Source organism: Trichosurus vulpecula, chromosome 1 (assembly GCF_011100635.1).
Source record: "Trichosurus vulpecula isolate mTriVul1 chromosome 1, mTriVul1.pri, whole genome shotgun sequence".
NCBI lineage: Eukaryota > Metazoa > Chordata > Mammalia > Diprotodontia > Phalangeridae > Trichosurus > Trichosurus vulpecula.
Genome location: NC_050573.1, coordinates 234,172,318 through 234,197,410, shown reverse-complemented (window position 1 = coordinate 234,197,410; position 25,093 = coordinate 234,172,318). Strand labels below are relative to the sequence as shown.

General features: G+C 35.3%; 1 protein-coding gene across 12 annotated transcripts in view; it reads right to left on the bottom strand.

Moving 5' to 3' along the window:
* EPB41L3 (erythrocyte membrane protein band 4.1 like 3) overlaps window positions 1-25,093 on the bottom strand; it is a 196,382-nt gene that overhangs the window by 36,623 nt on the left and 134,666 nt on the right. For all 12 annotated transcript variants that reach the window (XM_036742222.1, XM_036742219.1, XM_036742213.1 and 9 more), the window contains exons 4-9: window positions 23,699-23,803; window positions 21,758-21,800; window positions 17,860-17,935; window positions 12,382-12,600; window positions 11,760-11,847; window positions 2,298-2,450 (exon numbers count right to left, since the gene is read on the bottom strand). In XM_036742222.1, coding sequence (XP_036598117.1) covers window positions 2,298-2,450; window positions 11,760-11,847; window positions 12,382-12,600; window positions 17,860-17,935; window positions 21,758-21,800; window positions 23,699-23,803 — 684 coding nt within the window. The remainder of the gene's footprint in view (window positions 1-2,297; window positions 2,451-11,759; window positions 11,848-12,381; window positions 12,601-17,859; window positions 17,936-21,757; window positions 21,801-23,698; window positions 23,804-25,093) is intronic.

The window sequence follows — 25,093 nt, the reverse complement described above, 5'->3', positions numbered from 1 at the left end:
AGTTTGGCGGACTTAGAAGTAACTGATTGACAGAACCCCAAATGATGATCACTGAATAAGTCTCCATGTAGAAGGGAGTTTCTAATGAATGTCACGAGGTTGATGTCTTTGGCCCAATTCTATTCAATTTAAAAAAACCTAATTACTAGGATTAAAGAATAGATGGAATGCCTGGCAAATTAGTAGGTGACATGAAGTTATAAGGAATTACCAACACAATGTATGACAAAATTGGAATTTTAAAAGTTCTTGTCAGGCTAGAATGATGGCCAATTTCTAGTAAGATCAAATATAATAGTGATAATAATAGCTAGTATTTATATGGTACTATAAAGATTTGAAAAGTACTTTACAAATGTTATCTCATTTCAATGTAAAGTCCCATATCCACTGTAAAAAAAAAAAAACTAAACAAGTGATGGATGAAGGAAATATATCTAGATAACAGTTCCCATTGGGCTGTTAGTGGAGTACAAACACTAGGAGCATCAATGGTGCAGCATCATAAGGGGAGAAGGTGTTCTTAGGCTGCCTGATCAACATTATGGTGTTCAAAATGAAGAAAATCATGGTCCTACTGCACTGGATCCTAGAAATACTGCATCTAGTGTATTTGATCACTTCAGGGAAAACCATTTTAGGAAAGACAAGCTGCAACACATCTGAGAAAATGGCTAAGATGGTGAGGAGACTTAAATAATGTCGTGCAAAGACTATTGAGGGAAATAGGCATGCTTTAGCCTGGATTCAATGTAATTCAGGAACTGTTTATTAAGCAAAGACCGTGCAAAGCAGTATGCCATTGCAATGGAGGTTCTAAAACAAAAAAAGGTACCAGTTTCATTTCCTCAAGGACCTTACATTATCTCTAGTGGGGGTGGGGAGTAGGATACAACATACATACATACATACATACATACATACATACATACATACATACATACATACATATATATATATATACATATATATATATACACACACACACACACACACATATATATATATGGATAAATAAACATAAGGTAATTTCACAACATAATGTATACTAACAACTGGGGATGGCTGGTGGGAAGATGGACAATGCTTTGCATTGGAGGTGGCACCTAAACTGGATTTTGAAGGAAGATAACAATTCTGAATAGAAACAAGGAGATTCCAGGAATGTAAGACTGTGTAAGTGCCCAGCGAAAGAAGGTGGAATGGCAAATTCAAAGCAGTTAGGAGGGCAATCTGGATAAAATATGACATAGAAAGAAGACTAAACTGTAGGAATCAAGATGTATTCAAATTCCAACACTGGAGATAATGATTTCCATAATGACATATTTAGGTGAAGATATCTAACAGGTAGGTGGTAATGTGAAGCTAGAATTTAGGAGGGAGAGATAAGGGCTGAATAATTATCTAGGGTTCAAATGAGAAAAATATACTGAAACCAAGTGAGGAGATGAGATCAACAAGAGTTAGTGACCATAAAAGGAGCAGAAAAGAGGGCAAAGGATAGGGACATTTATGGTTAAAGAGCAGGAGGTGAATAATGGTTCAGTAAAAGAGAATAAGAAGTGATCAGATAGGTAGGAGGAGAACTAGGAGAGAACAGTGTCATAGAAGCCAAGGGAAGAGAAAACATATCAGAGGAAGAAGCAGTTGGTGACATAAAAATCTTCATAAAGGTCAATGAGAATGGGAACTGAGAAAAGGCAATTTGAGTTAGTAATGAAAACTGTTAGAAAGAAAAATTAGAGTTTTTCAGGTTTCAGAGATGAAATCAGACTCACAAGATAGATGTCTCCTAGTATTAGATTGAATGTCATATGGAAAAGAAGGAAACGTCCTTTGCTTGGCACTAGATGACAAAATTAGGAGAAATATTTATGAATTACAAATAGTAGAGCCGTACAGATGTGGAATGGACTGACTCATGACATAATGGGCCTCCTATCACCATATGTCTTCGAATGAAGAATAGATAATACTTGTCAGATATGTTTGTAAAAGAAATCTTTCATTAGAGTTGACTGGATGACTTCAGAAGTCCCTTTGAACTCTGAGATTCTGCGATTCTATGAAAAATCTTGGAAATAAGCTATAAGAAGAAATAGGACACAAGAGAACACAAATGAAAGAAATACTTAACATACTTCTGATTATCAGAAAAACTACAACAAATCTATCCAGGTAGTTGAAACTGATTATAAATATATCAGTAATGAAAGCTTTTGAAAAGATATAATTCAATTTGTCCATGATATCAAGAACTTACCCAATGGAAATGATAACATATATTTGCTTACCTCCCCTGGTCTGATTTTTATGTAAAAATTGTTCCTTTTGTAAGAAATTTTCAGAACTTTTGGCCAGGCAAATCTGTTAATTCGGAGTCTGTCTCGATATATCAAAAGACCACTTGCACAAACTCCTAACATAATTTCTACTCCTTCAGAGTCCTGGGGGCAGAAAACAGCAGAAATAACAAACATTATGCCAGTTTCTTTCTTTTTATTCATCTAACATCACCACCCCAATTTATAGGTCTGTAGAGTATCATGATTTACAAAGTGCTATCCCATAAATCATCTTATTTGATGCTCACACCAATCCTATGACATACTAGTATTTATAGAGCCCTTTAAGATTTGCAAAGCACTTTATAAATATTATCTCATTCGACTCTCACACCAACCCTGGGAAGTAGGTGCTATCATCATGCCCATTTTACACTTGAAAAAACTGAGGCAGCAGTCAAATGACTTCTTCATACAGCTAGGATGTATTTAGGGCTGGATTTGAACTCAGGGATTCCTGACTCCAGGTCGAGTGCTTGGCTCATACAGTTGCATAGTAGCTGATGAATAACTATTTTATGGATGACAAAATGGATGTTTAGAGAGATTAACTGATCTGCCCAATGTCCCAGAGTTAAGTAATAGGGGCTTTAGACCTGGGACCCAAGTCTTTGGACTCCAAATCCAGTACCATATCCACTATGCTACTTAATCCTTTCAAAGGACTAATTTACAATTTGGGATACTGCAGTTAAGTTTTCATTAGAGATTTGTGTATTTTGAGGACATTTTCATTAGAGAAATCCTACATTCCTATATAGCAGACTTCATATGTAAACAGTCATGGACATTTACTAAACATTCTGATGACTCACTAGAAATGTTGGTCATGTGGACAGGCTCTTTAAAGATATTATGATAAGTTTTAGTCCTCCAATGAAAGGGACAGGATTAGGTTCTAGAACAAATTTCTCCAGTTGCAGACCCCTATTCAAACATTTTTAATGTAAGTAAAATGAAAATAAACAAAAATAGTTTTGAAGAAACTAGCTTTAAAAAAAAAAGGCCAGCCTGAGAGGTATGTTTGGAAGATGACTGCGCCGGGTTTTGGGTTTTTGTTGTTGTTGTTGTTGTTTTTTATCATGGTGGTGGATAGGAATACTCATGGGCTAATAGCACATATATGAATCTTGGATTGTTTTTTCGATGGATAGAAGAATCACCTCATCCTCTGCTCCCATATTCTTCTAAAGTCACTGGGAAAAAGGGAAAAGTCAAATCATGATGATCACCCAAATTTGCCATGCCTTGGGGAAAACTTCCATTATGTTCTAAAGTTCTACCAGTAACACAGAACTATTATGAGGAAGGGAAATCTTAACCCAAAAGTCATAGCCTTTTACATTACTTTATGCATTTACATTACTTTATGCAATGAGTGCCTTTCTATGCAATCATAGTAAGCTAGAGGTGATAGGGGTAATTTTTTAGTGCTCCCAATGTATCATCCAAGTGAGAAACTGGGACAAAATTTTGGAACTATTTTGAACTCTGCTTATTGGTTCCAACGTGAACCAAGGCAACTGTAGTAATGATGTCAGGAAGTAAATAAAGGGTTGGTAGTGGTGGTGTGGTTATTTTCCAAGCAGAAACCATTTTTAAAAATACTACAGGCTGAGATATACTTTAAAGGGAAGCAGAGAAATCAAATTGGGAAACCAAAAGAAAAATTGTATGCTTTAGTAAATTTAATGATGCTTTCATATATATTATCTCAGTCAATCCTCACAATAATTCTATGAGGATGGTATTATTATCTCATTTTCCAGATAAGGAAATTGAAGTTCGCAGAGGTTAAATGACTCCCCCAAGATTCCCAAACCAGTGTGTATTAGCAACATGACTAGGAATCCAATGATCCATTAGACTATGAAGTACTATACAAAAAGATACATAAAGGTTTCTTTCCATCAAATTGTCATGCTTAAGTGTTTCTTTAAAAAGTAGCTAAGGAACTAAGGTGAATAACATGATGAATCAGTGGCTGTAAATGTAGGATCAATCCTAAGGACAGTCTTCATTTTGATTTTGTCAAAATGTCCAGGTAAAAAAAAACAACCTAAAAACTTGTAGCATGTTATAGTTTGTCCAAACTATAAATAATGACAGAAGATTTAAACAATGTTGATAACATGAACATCTCATGCCCCACCACTGCAAAAGTCAAGAAATGATGGCCACCTTATTTAGACATCTTATCTCTTGTCAAAGTCAGAAAATTATTTTAAATCTTAAACAAAGGTCCATAGAGTTCGGAGAATCAAGTAAGGCAATATGTCTAAAGGGTCGGTGATATTGTTGATAGAACCATGGACTTGGAATCAGGAAGACTCATCTTCCTCAGTTCAAACCTGGCCTCATACACTTACTAACTATATGATCCTGGGCAAATCATTTAACCCTGTTTGCCTCGGTTTCCTCATCTGTAAAATGAGCTGGAGAAGAAAATGGCAAACCACTCCAGTACCTTTGCCAAGAAAACCCCAAAGTGGGGTCACAGGGAGTCAGCCAGGACTGAAATGGCTGAGCAGCGAAAATATGCTATTTAGAATCTTTACAATTCTATACAAAAATGAGCTAATATTTATTTCCCCTTATTGGAGATCTTCAGGAAAAGCTCAGTTGGCTACTTTTTGGATAAGTTATAAAAGGGATCATTTCTGGGAATACAGGCTGGACTAGATCATGGACTAATCTAAAGTACTTTATTAATCTTGAGAGGAATCCATAGATTTCACTAGAATGACAAGGGATCTATGACATAGGCTAAAAACCTCAACCTAGAGGGTCTATGACAACTTTTACAAATCTGACAATTGTGCGATTCTATGATCTTTTTGTTCTCAATTTACAATTCTTGTTTAAACATCATTTCAATCAACAAGCATGTACTAAGAGCCTACTATGTGGCAGGTACTGGATATTTCCTATCCACAGTACCTTAGGAAGGTCAACCTTGATGGCCACTGAAATATTACTTACAATTGATCCCCTCTAAAGTATGAAAACTCAGTTACATGTAATAAATTTATGACCTAAAATTAGAAACTTTCATAATTACATTTTTGTTGTTGTTGTTCAGTTGTTTGTCATGTTCTCCTCTTCCTGATCCCATTTGGGGTTTTCTTGGCAAAGATACTGGAGTGGTTTACCATTTCCTTCTCCAGCTCATTTTGAGGCAAACAGGGTTAAATGACTTCCCCAGGGTCACACAGTTAGTAAGTGTCTGAGGCCAGATTTGAATTCAGGAAGATGAGTCTTCCAGATTCCAGGCCTGGCACTCTATCCACTGTACCACCCTAGCTGCCATAATTATACCATAATTACATAATTCATCATAAATTGAGAGGGGAAAAACTTGTAGTTTCACCTAAGAGAGAGCAGTAAGAAAAATCAAAATAACCATCCTAGGTAGCTGGTTACAATATGACAGCACACCAATCCATACAATAGCTTTCTTTAATCAACTTTGAAAAAACAAAAGCAAAGTTAGAGTTGCAAAGGTGCATAGAGACCATGTACTCCAAGGCCCTCCTTTTGCAAAGAAGAGAGTCCCAGAAACCGAAAGGAAAAAACTGAGCCCTGGAAAGTGAAATTAATTGTTCCCTGTGTCACACAGCATTTTACTGATGTCAGACTGGGGCCCTGGAAAAACTCAGATGTAGAACCTAGGCTTTTTGGTGGCCAGTCCAGTGCTTTTGCTACTAGACAAAAACTCTATTGCATTAAAATCTCTTTATTTTCTCTTTGAGTGACTTTAAAAGAACTTAGATATTCAGTACTGGGTAAGGGGTGTGCGTGCGTGCATGCGTGTGTGTGTGTGTCTGTGTGTGTGTCTGTGTTTGAGTGAGGGTAATGTCAAGAACATAAAACCTATCTGAAAAATTTAAAATTAATTGGGAAACAAATTAAGCTGTCCGCATCAAAGAAACACTACCTACTTAGTATCTCTGGTACATAGCTAAATCCCTGAATCAAAAGATTTTTTTTGGTCCATTTGAAGGAAAATATAAGATTATAAATAGAACTTAACCACCTTAAAATAAAGTCCTGTATACTGAAAATGCATTACTTCATTTAGATAGCTGATTACTTTATGGGAGTAGATCGAACTGACCACAGGATGTTATAATATGATATATATTTGAAAATACATAATACAATTTGAAAAGAAGCCAGTGGATTTTGTTTCAAAGATGAGGACTGGTCTAATGACTATCTAGCAAGACCATTAAGACATTTTCATCTAAGGAATTGTCACTTTATGATGATGAATGGCTGGTGCTGCCTTTGTGTGAATCAATTTTCTAGAGCCATAGCTAATCCCAAAGTGCCTATCTCATAAACCAGCAGGATCTCAGATGGAGCACCTGGTATACATTCCTTATGTGGTGACTTGGGGAAGAAAGAATGGGAAAACATGTTTTCTACTAGCATATGGGAAAGAATTTCTGCCCATTTACCAAAAAGCCCTATTATAATATATTTACTGGTCACAAGACACATACAGACTCACTGTCAAGAAGCTAATTTCACAGATTGCCAGAGACAGAGAACAACAATCCTCATTGTGTCTGGATCATTTTGTATAGGAGGCAATACTGTGCAAGGTTTTCTTTTAAATGAAATCTTTATTTCAAATATTCCATTATTCTTAATAGAACAGCTCTTCATTGGACACCCATCACTGACCAAGCATTTATAATACAGCCTGAGAAGGGAGCACTGAAGGAAGACAGTCAGGTAAGAAAGAAGAAAGACTTTAAAATTTATCTACTGGGCCTTATATAACTACACATTCTCAACATCAGGTCTGACAAAATTATAGAACTGCTGAAAGATTCTGTTTACTTTTTAAATCCAGTTGTGCCTAAAATGTATCATATTTCTATTGCTTAAAAGCAGAATTTCTTAAAGAGGTAGAAGTCTACGTAAGATTTAGAAGCCCACATAAAATAATGATGATGGTAATAAACACTGAAAGTATCTTACATGGGCATAGCCACTCAAAATTTACAAAATGCTTTCCTAAATCTGATCATCTGATTCTTACAAAAACCCTTAGAGGTGGGCAGGAAGGGCATTGCCGATCATTTTATTTTATATTATCTTTTAGTTATGAGGAGATTGAGGCTGAGAGAGATTGAGTGATTTTCCTGGAAGTCAATGGGCATAAGGTCACATGAGTGGCAAACTTAGAGTGAGAATTTAGGTCTGCTGACTTCCTCAGTGCCGTTTTTACTATGTAGCAAAACATTGCAATTGAAATTGCCCATACTTTTCAAAATGAGAGGTGAAACAATTGGCTATAAATGCAAGATGATAAACACAATATTAAGTATTACTGGCAAGAGACACAACAGCAGAGGCAAGAGAAGGAAAAACAAAGCCTCAAGGAGCAAACGCCTCCAAAACACAGACATCATGTTGGCAAAATATACTTGTGAGATGAAAGAGAAAACATGCATGAATAACACACAGCTTACACTGAAATGATCGTTTGGATTTTTAGTTCAAATGACTCTGAAAGATATAGGATTTTCATGCTATAAATAGAAGACTAGGAACTCACTTATAATTAGAAATCAGTTCTCGTTTCACTTACTAACTTTCCTTTTGGAAATTATGAAATTATGATGAACTTCAGCTGCATAAAAAACTGGGTCCATAACTGAAGTACTGTACTTAATGTGTCAATGAAATGATCTACATGCCCGCATATGCACTACCTTTAATTATGGGGACAAATTAATTTTCCTTTATTGGCATCATTTCAAGCTATATTATGAATGCTGTTTTCAATGATTGGCTATTATTATAATCTGTGATTTTATTTATGTGAATTTTTGTGAATGCACATACATCCTAGAATCAAAACTTGCTTGAAAATCTGCCCTAATAATTTCTACTTTTACTATCTACCAGGCTAATTATTATATAATAACAGAACCATTTTTAAAATGCATAAAGTCCTCCAGCTACCTTTGTTTCTCTTCTTCTCCATCATCTAAACTTTAAAATAATCAACAACACTGAAAACTTAGAAACTGATAAAAATGAGTCTGTGGCACTTATTTTAAATTTGCATCTCTGATCCTGTGGCACAATTAGATGCTTAGCATAGGAATCTTGTAATTTTCTTGTGATTTTCCTGGGTACAGAGGCAAAAAGAAAAAAAAATGAATTGCCATTGTAGTATGATTTATATCTGCCGTTCAAATCACAACTAATCTAAATTCCAGGTGTTTGGGTTGTTCTCTCAATAGCGTATCATACCCTAGACAAGGGATATTTTTCATCAATTTTTTTTTCCTAGATTGATAATTACATTGAACTACTTCAAATGATTATGGAACTGATTCAGGAGGTACTGAAATGTTCCAGGGCTTTATTCATTCCCCCGAAGGTGAACCCCAACCAAAAGCTTCTAAAGAACTTCAATGTGCCGGATAAACTCCATAATGAGGGCAAAGATTTCAAGAAAGACTTCAAAATATCCTGTTTACTTAAAGTAGGGTACTGCTCATAGCACCTGAAGTTTGAGGTATAAAGCTGTTCCATTAAACAAATACATTTTGAACGGCTACCATAGGTGTTGAACTGCATTAGACAGCTCGATGTGATGGAAAGAGCAATGAACTTTGTGCAACAGGATGTGTATTTTAACTGGCTTCTGCCACTGACAACTTCAGGATGTCTCTCAACCACCTGTAAAATGAAGGGACTGAACTAGATGACCTCCAATTTCCCTTTAGGCTATGGAGTTCTGATCCTATGAACTATATAAAAACTGTAGTTGAAACAGCTGAGAAACAAAACAAGCTTTTGGTATGTATTCAGAATCTGCTGAGAGAAAGATTTACATAAAATGAAATGCAAAATAAAATAATTAAGTGCCAAAATGTGGACTAAAGCCAAACTATGACTGAAAATGGGTGAGTTAATTGTGGCCTAGAGACACCAAGGAGGAAAGACCTGAGTGGAGCTGGGCCACTCCTCATTGTCTGAAGAACACAACAATAAGATAAAGCCAGGCATTTCAGCAATGCTGAATAAAATGGAGGACAAAGCCCCAAAGAGGAGTCTGTTTATGGCATGCTTTTCAGGGGAAAGAAAGGAGACTACAGCACACTGAGACAGAAAAGCATGTGGAAGCAAAATATAGGAGATGTGATGGGACAAATAAGGTAGAATTAGATTATGGAAAATTTTGAATGTCAAAATAAGGATCAAAGAATCAGAGATGAAAGGTTTTATTGTACCATAAAGTTCAATCTCTCTATTTTACATATGGGGAAATTAAGACCAATAAAAATTGAAGGATTTGCCTCATACAGGTAAGTAAATAGCTAAGCCTGGATTCACACCAGGGACTTCTAACTCCAATAAATTTTAACCCCTTGATTACATTAACCTGCACCAAGTTTGGAATTTATTCAATAGTCAATGGAGAGTTATTATAAATTCTTGAATAGAGGAGAAAAAATATGGAGAAAACAATGTTTTAAGTCTGGAGGTCTGTGTAGGGAATGAGGGGAGGAAAAAGAGATGGGAAACAGAGAAATTAATTTGAAGATGTTACAAAAATCCGAGTTGTGAGGTGATGAGGACCTCAACAGAGATAGACGGTGACAGCAGAGATAGGAAAAGATAAAAAAAAATATATTTCTAAGGAAGAATTAACAAGGTGGTGATCGAATTAGGGAACAAAGAATAATTCCCAAATGACAAAGATTTTGAGCTATGACTGGGAAAAACTGAGGTTGGTATTGGAAATGTACAAAAAAGGTGTAGGTTGAGGATGTGAGGATGAGAATAGAAGTCCCCTTTTGGTTTTAAATTTGAGTAAAAATATTCATAGAGAAATGTCCAGCTGTCAGTTGGACATACAGAGATGAAACATAGTTAAGAGGTCAAAGTGAGTGATACTCTGAGAGGGAAGTCAAACTGAAGAACTGAAATAAACATTAGGTTATCATTTAACCCAAACTACTTACTTTATATGTAAGGAAACTGAGGTAATGATGTGACTGGCCAAAGATCACACAACATATTATGTACAGTTGACATCTGAATCCAAGAAAGTGTCTGAACTCTTGGAAGCATCACAGTATCTTAGAACTGGGAAGGCTCTTGGAAGTGATCTAGTCTGGCCTATATAACAACAAGAATCTCCTCAACAACTTAACTCACAAATGATAATTGGACCTTTGCTTGAAGACTATCAGTGTAGGACAATGTGCCACCTTCCTGAAGCAGATCTTTTAACTTATGGATAATTTTCGTTGTAATTACTTACACCAAACTTACTTTGCATCTTTGCTACTTCAACTCACTGTTTTCTTTTTTTGTTCTTTAGGTCCAATTTATTATTATTGCTATTCAGTCATGTCCAACTCTTTGTGACTCCATCTGGAGTGTTCTTGGCAAAGATACTGGAGTAGTTTACCATTTCCTTCTCCAGACTACTTTACAGATGAGGAAATTGAGGCAAACAGAGTTAAATGACTTGTCCAGAGTCACATAGCTCATTAGTGTCTGAGGTCAGATTTGAACTCAGGAAAATGAGTCTTCCTGCCTCCAGGGCCTGCACTGTATCCACTGTGCCACCTAGGTGCCCCCACCTAGCTGCCCCTTAGGTCCAAGTAGGATAAACCTATTATTACCTCTTCCATGACAGCCTTTACCATACTGACTGACAATTACCATATTCCCGTTAAATCTTTTCTTCTCCAGGTTAAACTCAACAAAGTCTTCAAACCAAGCCTTCTATAGCATAAACTTAAAATCTTCCATGATGGTTGTTTTCCCTCAATATATTCTCCAATGTATTAACATCTTTCCTAAAATGTGGGGAACCCATAACTCAACAGAATGAATCAAGCCTTTATTAAATGTCTGGTACATGTGAGGAAATGTGCAAGGCACAAAGAACCAGGGCAGAAGAGAGGAGAAGAAAAAAAGCAAAAGGAACAAGAATAAAGTGACAAGGAATGATCCTTTGGAAATATCCTTTAGGAAAAGAAAGGATGGTAAACAAGTTAACAAAGGACACAGAGAATGATCACTGCATAAATTTGTACCCATGCTTTTTTTTTTTTAATTTTAAAGCATATTTTGATTTTTCTGTAGTACTCCAAAAGCAGGGGTGAGGAACCTGCAGCCTCAAGGCCACATGTAACTTCAAGGCCACAGGTTCCCCACCTCTATTAAGACCTATCGCTTCTCTAAGAATAGCTAATTTTTCCACATACACTCTTTAGTCCATCAAATTACATTTAATTGAATGGAATTGATAATTGAATTGAAGGGAATGATAATCCATCTTATCAGCCCAATGTTTAGGGCCTTGTTGGGGCAACAGGGACTCTGGGGAAGGAGAAAGAAGCATAAATAAAAATGTCCATTTACCTTGGCATGATGTAGATCAACTCCATACATGGATAATTTTTTGGCATTTTCTAAGAAATGCATCTCTGCTTCTGCTGGTGTCATTCCCCTGAAAAAGAAGAAAAGAAAATGAAGTTTAAACATGGTCAAGAAACAAGAAGATTTTCCTATAGAATTAGCTACTTGGCTCTCTGCTAAACAAGTCATTATCAAAGGCATTAGGCCTTTTTTATACAATATTGGGTAGCAAAATCTATTCCTAGACTGATAGGAGATGCTCAGAAAGCACCAAGCAGAATAATAAGAAAATAATTTAAGATAAAAAAATTCAAATTAAGTATTTTAATATTCTGAGCCAGACATAGTATATAAAGAATCCATTCGTGACTAATTTCCTGGGAGTTAGAACTGGATTTGTTGGGGAAATTAAGAGTTTATCTGTCTAGATCAGGGGTGGGGAACCTGCGGCCTCCAGGTCACATGTGACCCTCTAGGTCCTTTGACAGTCAAAGGGCCACCCGTGAGGACCTAGAAAGCCACATGTGGCCTTGAGGCTGCAGGTTCCCCACTCCTGATCTAGATGATATTCCCATTCCCAAAGTGAACCTAAGCAAAAAGCTTTAAGTATTTTTAATGTATTCACCTGTGGCTCTTGTGCAGCTCAATCACTTTATCTTCCAGTTCTTTTGTGTGGTTTGGTGCAAAACGGAATTCACTGACATAATCACTTCCACATTCATCTGGGTCATAGTCTCCAAGTTCAGACTGAACGGTGTAGGATCCCAAGAGGGCAAGTGTGACGAAAGAACATGGCAACCTTCCTGATACTATATCATCTCGCAGCTGCAAACAGAGGTAGTACCTTCCAAGGACAAAGAACAGTGCTTAGAAGAACAGTTATACTGTTTTCAGCATACAGCAGTGGGAGGAATTTTCCATTGCCCACTACAATTTCTTTTTCATATATGTTTATGCAGTGCCTTGGAACTAAGAGAAAATATGTGTTACCTAAAACAAACAAACATGGGAAAATGTCTATGTTACCTTACAACAAAAAACAAACAAGGGATAATTACATTACCTTACAACAAAAACCAAAACAAACAAAAAACACGCCACTACAGTGACTATTTTGCTAGTTTCTAAAATGTACAAACTATCCTAAGAATATTTTAGTATGTAGGTGAGGACATCTGTTTCTGTTGGAAGTAAGTCAAAGCCATGCTTTGGCTTCAGGTTAGACTTCAATAAATTTAATGGAGTATTATTCTTTGCAACTGAGCAACTAAGAGTCCAAGCCACTGATAACTGGATGATCTTAGTATCTGAAGAATGATAGAATCATGGACTGTGTTGAAACAAATTATGAGCATGTGTTTGCACATGTGTCCATGGGCTGACTCTTAATGCAAGGTATAATCAGGGGAGCTTTGAATCAGCAGCACAGAGGAAATTAGTTGGGTAAAGTTTTATTAATAAAGTGTGTATATATGTATATATGTGTGTGTGTATATATATATATGTGTGTGTGTATATATGTGTGTGTGTGTGTGTGTGTGTGTGTGTGTGTGTGTGTATACTAAAAGAATCATATGAACTGGTTCCACTGATATCTCCTAAAGGAATCCATTGATCTATGTGAACACACTTTACAAAAATATTTGGTGTGAGGTTTCACAATATAATTTTCCAAAACATAATTACTGGTTTGCAGGGGGGGAGGGGAACTTATTTCATCAAGGACATCAAAAGTCTTACTTGTGACACCCTGGCAACATTTATGTAGGCCAAAAAAAGTAAAACACCACTTATGTTCTCAATTTATGGCATTTCTGCTTAGGTATCTGCTTTCATATTATGGACTTCAATCAGGGCTTTAGATTAACTTTCTAAAGTCTAAACAGAGATGTACTAACATGATGACTAATTCTAAAGCACAATGGTCCTTAAGTTAGAAAATCCTTTGTTTTAAATTTAGGCATTGCAAATGCTTTTCCAAGGAATTTTACCAAGGTAAAGCAAGGTACTTTTTTAATAAGTTCTCCTCTTATTTAAGATTTATAAATATAAAATATTTCTAAGTAGATGTTGTTATTGCTAATATCATTAATGCCCAGGAATAAGTATGTGAGCATGGATACAGTCTATCTTCATGCATTGCTTAGGATGTTAATGCACATGTTGATCATCTCTCTTTGATGGTTTAAGGTTTAAGCATTAATTTTCTTAGATGAATTTCTAAGATATTTTATAGACTTATGATTACAATATTCTATTTCTAAATATCTAGAAATCAGCCAATATGGTGTTATATATATATATATATATACACACACACACACACATATATATATATATAGATAGATCACATATACCATATTTTTAAAAGATTTTTGAATATTCAAATATCCTACATAAATATGGGTTCCTTTTTCAAATCCAAATTTAACAATGCTATTAGCCCTAAACCAAATGATATTAAATTTGGTTTACGAGAAAGAAAAATGTATGACTTTTCCAGTTTATCTATTTTAAAGCTAGCTTTCATCTATATTCTAATGTCACATGAAGTGAGTCTCTTTTCATCTTAATACTTTGCATTTTGGGTGGGGATTCCAAAGTATTTGACTCTATCTGAAAATTCCATACTACAGATTTCCCCTTTGACAAGAGACAATCATTACATAGCATGTTAGCATATAATTACTTGGACTAGCACTAAGTTACTGTCAGAGAATAATAGCAGCATGATGGTCCAAAATTATGCAAAATTTACAAGGTATATGTTTAGCCTGGAAGAATCCAGAGCAAAGAGTTGTCCAACAAAGCAGAGAGATTAAGCAAAAGCACCTTGTCGCTCAGTTTCTATGTTCATTTGTCATTCTGGAATAATTCTTGCAGTATAATAGTTATCCTTTCATTTCCATAGGAATACTGTTTTCTTTTTTCATCCTTCTTAGGGTGATCAAAATAGGTCCTTATCTTTTTTTTGGGGGGGGGGGAGCAATACAGTATGGAAGAAAAGTAATTCCTGTGACATTTTCCATTTATATCATAAAACTCATTTTTATAGTTATCAAGTGCCTGGTCTAGTCACAGTATAAATTCTAGCTATCCAGAGAAAAATGTTTCTGCTCTTTTTTGTATCTTTTTTTTTTAATCTATAGCTATATATACTGAAACAATAAAAAGCAAAGAACATAAAAATGGGAAGTCTACCCTATCCTACTGTAGCAGTACTGCAAGTCAGCACTCACATCTCTATATTTTTCCACCAGTTACAAGTACATGGAAGAGCAAAAGGAGCAGAACCAAGAGTATGTTGTATACAGTAACAATGGTATTGTTTTAAGAACAGCTTTGAGTGACTAAGTCATTTTGACTATCATAAATACCCAAATTAACTACAAAAGACATATGAAGACGCTATTGGCATCCAGAGAAAGAACTGATAAATGGAAGTATGTATATAGAATGGTTTTATACACACACATACATATAATATTACATATATAATATTCTATATACATATTTGTGTCTAATGGTAGCCATCTCTACAAGAGGGGTGAGGGTGAGGAAAGAAAAAAAGGAAGTTATGTGATAACTTTATTCTATATTTAAAAGGAATAGCAAGGTATACACAATAGATTTGTTGTTTCATGTACAATCATTTTTTTCTATTCTACTATGTTATAGAAATGCTTGTTTTATTTAAGTTCAGAATAAAATAAATAATTTTTAAAAAATATATGGAAGCAACAAGAAAAAAAATTTAATATCACGGTGCTACAATAAGGATTACACAAGATCTAGCAGCTACTACATTAAAGGACCTTGAGTCTTGGAATATTACATTCTGCAGAGCAAAAGAGCTGGAGTTACAACCAAGGATAACTTGCCCAGCAAAGTTAAGTATAATCCTTAATGGAAAAAAAAATGGAAATTTAACCAACTCAAAGACTTTCAGATTTCGGTGACAAAAACCCCAGAACTTGAAGGAAAATTCAACAAATAACATCCAGGAGAAATATAAGATAAACATTAAAGATCAATTATATAATTCAATAAGATCAGATTATATACTTCATATTTGTGAAAATATTAACAGTACTCTTATGATTGTCATCATTATTTGGGTAGTTTGAAAGAAAGGTGTGCACTGAGCTAACAAAAAATAAAACTGTGTAGGGAGATATAAAAAGAGTATTACCTCATACAAATGAGGCATAAAAGAAAAAACTGATACAGAAGAAGGGAGTAGGGAGAGAGTGAGTAGTGCTGGAACCTTACTCTCATGGGGAACGGGTTAAAGAGGGAAGAACAAATATAAACAACATATATATCTAGGAAGGCATGTCATCTAAATTCAGAAAGAAATAAGAAGGCAAGGGATAGGGTGTAGGGAGAGGATAAGGGAGGGACTCGAAGAGGGATGGGTAGGTTAAGGAAGGTAAGGTAGCAGGTAGAAGCAAAGCACAGGAGTGAGGAGGGATGGAGTAAATAGAGTGAGAAGGATAGTGAGAAAAAATAGGAAGGAGGAAAATGCACAATAAGTAAATGTAGCTTAGAATGTGAATGGGACGAATTTACCCACAAAATGGAAATGGACAGCAGATTAAACATTTGAATTCAACAATATGTTGCTTTCAGGAAACATTATAAAAATGAAACATACACACAAAAATAAAATGAAGGGCAGGAGTAGAATTTAGTATGTAAAAAAGGCAGGGATAGTAATCATGATCTCAGACAAAGTTAAAATTAAAATTGATTTAATCAAAAGTGGAAAAAAAAAGAGAAACTTCATCATGTAATATTAATCAATATTGTTTTAGACCATTTAAAATACTTAATATAAAATACCTAAGTGTATACCTGCCAAAACAGACACAGGAATTATATGAACATAAACAAAAAACACTTTTTATACAAATAAATTCAGACCTAAATAACTGAAGTAATATTTATTGTTCATGAGTAGGTAAAGCCCAATATAATTTTTAAAATGACAATTTTACCTAACTAATCTATTTATTCAATGTCATCCCAATTATATTACTTTAAAAAATTATTTTACTGAGTTAGAAAAAATAATAAAAAAGTTAATTTGGAAGAACAAAAATCGGAAACTTCAAAGAAACCAGAGAAAAAAAATGTAAAAGGAAGTAGAATCAGCCCTTGAACTACAAGGTGAGAATATTGTTGTGAAGTGCAAAAAGGATAATTTCAATTATTTTAGATCAAAATTTTCTTGTATAAATAAAATCTATGTAGCCAAAAATAGAAGGAATGCAGAAAGTTGGGGGGGGGGAACGTTCATAGATGATCTCTAAGTATGTGACTGGGTTGGAATTTTGCTGTGGTATAGGAAATGATGAGCTGGGTGATTCAGAAAAACATGGAAAGATTTGGACTTATGAAGGAAGATGCAATTCATCTTCAGAGAAACAGATGATAGGAAGATAGGAAGCATAGTACAGTCATGTGTGTGTGTGTGTGTGTGTGTGTGTGTGTGTGTACATGAGTGTCTATGTGTATATATGTGTATATTTATAGACATCTATGTATATTGTGTATAATGTGTGTGTGTGTGTGTGTGTATAAATATATGTGTATGTTTGTGTATCCATGTGTAGCCTTTTTTAGGGTGATGGAGGAGAAAAAAAATAAAGTATAAAGTACATAGCAGAGAACAAAAGAAAACCAACAAGGAAGCAAAGAAAAGCTGGGCAGCTTTGAAAACAATGTGTAGTATTTATTATATAGGTTTTCTTGAAATACAAAGTTATTATTCTTTATTGAATCTCCTCTTGTGGTCTGCTGTGTACATGGCAATAACTTTTTTTCTTTTCTCATTTTGTATTTAAATTTAAAATTACAAAATTACAAAAAGAAAAGTATATGGAAGTATCAACCCAGAATCAAAGCTTCAAAGTGAATATTCGTCATTTGTGACAATGTTATCATTTTCCTTATTACCAACCAGCCGCCATCAATCTGCCGAGTGAAAGTGGCTGATTTAGAGTCTATCTGAAACAAGCAAAGTTGTTCTCAAGGGAACCTGGGAAAAGATCCTTCCTCCCACTGTGCCTGAGACTTTCATATTTATTTTTTCAAATACCTGGTGATATCTTCAGATAGCTGGGCAGGGTCTGGCGGGTAGAATTTCACATTAAATGAGAACTGCCAAGCACCACCTGCAGAAAAACAAAAGTTCACAGACTCTTTCCATTAATAGTTCCAATCCATTACCAAATTAGCATCTATTCACAACCACCACATTTAGAATCCTATAGATTATCCATGACAAAATAGGGATAGGACAGTTAACTCTTCAAATCTCATGGATTTTTTTTAACAATTCCTTTCTTATCCTCAAATTTTTTACTAGCATATCTGACAAGCAATAAAATTTATTGCTTTAACTTTCACCCTTTCTTTTTTTCCCTCTATCTCAGGAATTCTTAAACTTCCGTATGTGATAGCCCCTTTGGGCAGTCTGTGGAAGCCTATGTATGGAAGCCTATGTTTTGAAATGCATAAAGTAAAATACATAGGATTACAAAGGAAACCAACTGTGCTGAAACACATTATTGAAATAATATGTGTTATACTCTACAGACCCCTTAAATTCTAGTCATGGACTTCTTGGGATTCCATGGCCTGTCAGTTAAGAACTTCTATTCTATCTGATGATAAAGGCAAAGGCAATCAGTAATGACATCACCTAGTGAAAAGTATTTGAAGAAAAAGAGAGAAAAACACATGGAAAATTCTCAAAGTGGACTGTGCCTACAAAGTGTTAAGTTCTGCATTGAAACCTATGAAAAGGTATAATCTCTGCTCTCTGGAAGACAATGGTCTAGGGCAGTAGGGTCAAACTCAAATAGAAATGGAGGCCACTAATGCACAATAAGGATCCCTGTGGGCCACATATCGATTTAGTTTTAAAGTATAACATTATCTGTTTTCTTATTTTTTTTGTTAAACAATTCCCAGCTCTATTTTCATCTAGTTTGTGTTCCACTTAGTACTGTGGATCACATGCAGCTTGTAGGACTTCGGTCTAGTGACACTTGTTAAATAGATGTGAATGTTACACTTTTATCACTTTTTCTGGGGAGGCAGGATTGGTGGTAGTCATGTTGGGGAGTTTACAGTTTCCTGCTTGAGAAGAAGCATAACCTAATATAAGTTTTGGTTAAAGGAATAAAGTGACATGGCAGGTGAAAAGAAAAGAATCAGGAACATAGGAAAAAAAGGGATACACAGAAAAGTAAAAGCAGGGAAATAATAGGAGAAAATGGAGTGGTCTGAAATAGATAAATTGATGAAGATCATGGGATGGTGCCATCACCATGCAATGCTTTTTGCATGGAAAAATATGATTATGCATACATGTATACGTATGTGTGCACATATACATGTGTCTATATACTGAATGATACTGCAAGGAAATATGCAAGTTTTATACAATAATTTTACACACACACACACACACACACACACATACAGTAGACTTGGGGAAATGAACAAATTATCAAAGATATGCTTGACATGCAATGTAATAAAAGTGAGGCTTCACTATGAATAACTAAAGAATATATCTCAAAATCTTGTGAGCGTGATGCCAAATCCTTCTATATAGGTTACTGCAGCAAAAAGAAGACTTATTGAACATTTAAAGTTTTCTAAGAACATAAAAAAGTTGTATGGTTTATTTTATGTCAACAAATTTACATGCTTTTACTTTGCCCTAAGTACTTCATATGCCGTTACACACATGCATGCACACATACACACGCAGAATTGTCTAGCTGAATTTTAAAATGGGAGTTCTACTAAGACAGAAGTAATCTTGTATAAACAAGAATTGCTACAGATAATTTTATATGCTGTCTTTAAAATATATTTTTATCCAAAATATTTTTTTCCACCTTTTTACTAATGGGCTAGAGATGATCATTTAATTTCTCCAAAATGAGCAAGGTATATGAAAAGTAATCTGTACAATGGAAAATATACAAAGTCTGATATTTCATTCTTTCCTTTGGCTTCCTACTCTTAGAAAGGATAGGGGACAGAATATAAAATTACAATGGGAAAAATACAATTCCAGCAACAAGTTGTAACCAAATTAAACTATTCAAATAGATTTTTTGCTATAGTATCACAGTTGCTTATTTGTAGTATGTTATGTTTTCAAAGTACTTTGCAATTATTAGTTAAAGAGTACTAATTACTATGCATTATGTGACTACATGTGGTTTCTTATAACTACAGAGAAAGCTCCTGAGAAAATTTCATCATCTTATTTTAAAAAAAAAAAATCTCCAAAGCAAAAAATAATGATATTTTCAACTATTTATCACAACAGCAGTCATCCCTGGCTTCAATCTCAGTTAATCTGTTGCTGTCACACTACTTCTCTGACAAGCTGCTGGTTAGGGAACACATTAAATCAAATTTAAAATGTGTGTTAAAGGAGGTTTAATTGTATAAATTATCAGGACTGCCGCCAATACCAAGAGATTAGGTTTTAGGATGCTTTGTTTTCTTTTTTCTTGAAGAAGTCTTCCATGGTTTTGCTAAAGTGGAATTTTAAAAGCACAGTTAACTATCAGTTGCCTATTGAGTTTTCTCTTTGTTGTATTTTGGGCATTTTTATCTCAAAGTAATTTATTCCACAGGCAGCTGGAAGAAGTTATTTGTTCCTTCTACTCATAGTAACTGCTGGAACAAGGAAATGTGGTACTTTTGACCTGAGTGCATTCATTTACTGGACTCCAAGAAAGATAGGCTGGATCATAAGAATAATGATAAAGAGACTCCTTTGCTGGCTTTCATGAACCAATTAAAGAGCAGACCAGCTGACAAAAAGATTTTTTTTATGATGATGTATAATTACATTTCTAAAGTCAAATGATAATTTCCATTTGCTTGACCTATATGTTCTTATAGCAGGATTTCTTTTAACAAGACTATCTATAAATTAGCTACTTTTGATTTGTTAATGGCTAGCTAAAAACTATGTGAACTATGTGATTAAGTATAGAGCAGGGGTTTGTAAACTATTTTGTGTCATGGATCTCTTTGGCAATCTGAAGAAGTCAACAGACTCTTCAGAATAATGTGGGGTTTTCCCCAGTAGGAAGCATTTTATTTTTTCCAATTACATGTACAAACAATTTTTAACATTCATTTTTTTATATAAAATTTTGAGTTCCGAAATTTCTCCCTCTCTTCTTCACCACCCCCCCTTTAAGATGGTAAGCAATTTGATATAGTCTATATATGCGCAATCATATAAAACATGAATCCATAATAGTCATGCTGTGAAAGAAACAGAACAAAAGGAAAAAAAATCTGAAAAAATAAAGTGAAAATAGTATGCTTTGATCTATAGATCAAAAGATTGTTTATAAATGCATAAAGTATATCATATAGGATTTCAAAGAAAACCAATTCACAGACCCCAAGTTAAGAATCTCTAGGATAGAGCATCAGTCCTAATAGTGGACTATTCTCTCAAAAAAGATAACATATAAAGAATTTTACAAACCTTAAAATACTCTATAAATGCTAGGTATTAATATCAGTGGAGATATGTGGGGACATAAATATATTTATTATATTTATATTTTCATTCACTAAAATAATTTTCTGAAAGTAAATCTTCCTACATTTAAATATTTTTTAAAAAGCTTCTCTTGAATCATAATAGCTTGTGAAAATGAAAAGAGCAGTCATTGTTAATCAAATGCTTAGAAGTTCAATTCACTAAATAAGACTTATTAAGCACCTCGTTACATACAATGTGTTTTTCACCACTAGATTCAATGCAAATAGTAAAAATGGGGGCTATAAGAAGGGATCTGTGGTTTTAGTCTCTCTTATATAATTCAGTTTGTAGTAACCCCATCTGCATATCCATTAGTCACCACCTCAAAGCTCCATTTCTCCAACAGTTCTCCCCACATTCTCTCTAGCAGTCCAAAAAAGAATCCCATAAAACTTACTTCGGATCTGTTTTTTGATTTCCTTAGCAGGATCTAGCCAGTTCTGAAAAAGAAATAACATTTTGGAATTAAGTCAGAAGGTTAAAAATAATTTGGGGTTCATTAAGTATACACGTTTACTAATCTTACCCAGGGTGCTTGCAACAACAGAGCTGCTTGCAGCTACTGTGTAGGTGTAAGGCCAATAACACCAACACACAGGAGGGCTGCTAGCACAGGTTCTTTGATTTGCTTTTCTAAGGAAAGCAAGTTTAAGGGGTTTACAATCCCACTTTAATTAAACATACACATATCATTCACTTAGTTCAGGAGAAAAAGTCAGCATCCTGAACTTCAGAGAAAACACAAACAAAAATTACAAGCAGAAATTATATAAACAGCAAATAACACAAATCAGCATACATGGCTTCTAGCTGTCTGTGCAGATCAATACATAAATAGTTACCAGAGAGAGAAGCACCAACATCTGGGTTTTCAAAGCTGGGGGGCTCCTTAACAGCTACTCAGAGTATATATACAATCTTCAGGGTCAGCACACAGAGGGTGTTACAACAATATGACTCAAACTCATGTGACTTAGGCTTTCTTGTGACTTAAGCAGGTCATCAAAGACTTGATTCAATCAAAGACTCTTGATTCAAACAAAGGCAAGTCTCACTCAAAGGCACTTGAGTGCCTTTCTCACCTTAGTGCTGAGAAAAACTAGAACTCCAGAAGAAAAAAGAGCAAAACAAAAAGTCCCACTTTGCTTGCCATTACAGTGCTTCCTTATTGCTGCTGGCACTAACCAAGTCCCTCACACCACTAACTCCCAATCTGATGTTCCTTCTCCTCCTTTCAGACCTTACTGTATCTTAGACACTATTCTCAGTCACTGATTGTGGACAGAACTGTAGGCAGTTCATTTTTCATGCACTTTTCAAGAAATTAGTTTACAATCATTAGTTTTAGGGGGTCAATCTAGCACAGAAATAGAAAAGCAATTAAAGGAAGGTAAGCATGATCAAACAAATAGCTTGATGAGATTAGATGATACATGCAATTTAATGCATAATTAATGCCTGGTCCATTCCTCTCTTCTTTGAGGAAAAGCACCTCTACATTAGTGACTTTGCCAGGTCTCTCAGCTGTTAAATTCTTCCTCTGAGAGGCTATTTTCCATGTACTCTCTGTGTGTGTTGTATGTTCCTATTTATTTACATGCTGTCTTCCCCATTAGAATGTAAGTGCCTTGAAGCAGAGACTGTTTTTTGCCTTTCTTTTATCCCTAGCACTTAGCACAATGTCTGGTACATCACAAGCTCTTGTTAATTGACTGATCTAAATGTTGTTGTTTAGTCATTTTAGTCATATCTATCAGACCCCATTTGGGAATTTATTGGCAAAGATACTGGAATAGTTTTCCATTTCCCTTCCCAGTTCATTTTACAGAGGAGGAAACTGAGGCAAATGGGGTTAAGTGACTTGCCCAGGGTCACACAGCTAGTAAATGTCTGAGGTCAGATTTGAACTCAGGAATATAAGTCTTCCTGACTCCAGGCCTTGCAAGCTACCCATCATACCACCTCGTTGCCTTTCATATAGTTTAACTCATTCATTTTACAGATCAAGGAATTTGAGTTTAGGAAGGTTGATGATGTGCTCCAGGTCTCACAGATCAGTACTGTCAAAACTGGGTCCAGAGCCCAGGGATTTTCAGAACAAATAAAGTATGAAAACGATTAAAGGAACTTCTGGTAAGATAGGGGAGGAGTAAGCATAGGGGAAAGGTGGATGAAATTAGGAGTACTAGGGAACTCAAAAGAAAGGAAGCAAAGGGTAATGTAAACCACAGAATATGCAAAATCTGTGAAGTTAGTTTAGTTTATTCAGTGAAAAGGTAGATTAGTCCCAAGACATTTTCCTTGCTCTTAATACAAGGTAACCCTATGGATATTTTACCTTTTGGTTTTCGGTGTCCCGATATGTCAAACCAAAGTAGTCTTTTTCTAACAGGTTCAGATGTTCACACACTTTGTCAAATAGCACTTGGCCTCTGGAACGTTTCTGTGGGTAGGAAAAAAAAAGAAAGCTAAGTTCTTTCTTAAATATTATGAGTCACAATTTAACACACTTCATGCTGCATTTCCAAAAAAAATTGAGAGGAAGATTGCTAAAGCAGACAAAACCACTTTCATCTCACTCTTTTTCAGAAGGATTCATCTGCAGTGGGGTAAAATTGAATGAGCTAAAGAAAGACTCCTGGAAATGTTCAAAAGGCAAAGTTAAAGATGTAAATTATAACACTGCTTTCTAAATCTTTTTTCACAGATATGATCGCAAGTCTTGTGTTGGGCAAGTAAAAAAGTCCTAAGGAGGTAAAATAGAAATGACTAAGGGATGAGCATCCAAAAACTGCAAGTCAGGCACAGTGTACAAAAGAGTTCACTAAGAAGCCTCCCTGATGAAGCCTAAATCCCACATCGCCAAAGTAAAGACAGCTCTAAGGGCAGAAAGCCCTGTTTTCAACTGGCAGGATTACCAATGAAGCTGCTCCACAGCATGAATCTGCACAAATCCTGGAACCATGACCTGCACAACCAGTCCAGGCTCCCCTCTCCTTCCACCCTGATATCTAGTCCTGTTTGACTCAACCCTATAAAAACATGGCTTCACTGATTCTTGCACCTGCTTTTACTGGGCACCCCAGTGGACCCAACAAGTTTCCCCCTTCCCTGAGTGCCTTTCTGTATTGTATTTCCCCTCAATAAAGCTTGCCTCCTTTCCCTTCTCTTTCCTCATGCTGTGTTTTGTCTTGTGTTGCTCCACCCCCTCCATGTACCGGACCCTGCAACCCCAAATATCACTCAAATTACATTAAGAAAGTGTGGTAAAGGAGGTTTTGGTGGGCGGAGAACACAGTTGAACCTTGATGAGTCACTTAAGGCAATTATTCACCTGCTAGTGGTTTGTCTACTGAAATCTCCAAATAGCAGTTTAAATTATTGACCACTCTCAAGCTAATAAGCTTTATGTAATACTCTGGTTATGAACTAAAATTATCTTATATCATCTTAAAAACACCCTCTTACAATAGGCCCCAAGTTGTAATATCTATATGCTACCAGCAAGCTCTAAACCCCAGCTCTAATGCTAGTACGCACACAACTTCAAATATGCATCTACATACATGCTCGTGTTGTCTAAATATACTGCTTTAAACATGTGAGGAACACTTTAAATGGTCTTGTTTAACCAGCTTCATGATCCTTTTTGAAGCATATGAGGAAACATTAGTCCAGTGGTAAAATTTTTAAACTTTCTCCAGAAAGCTTAAATAATTCCTACTCTATATCA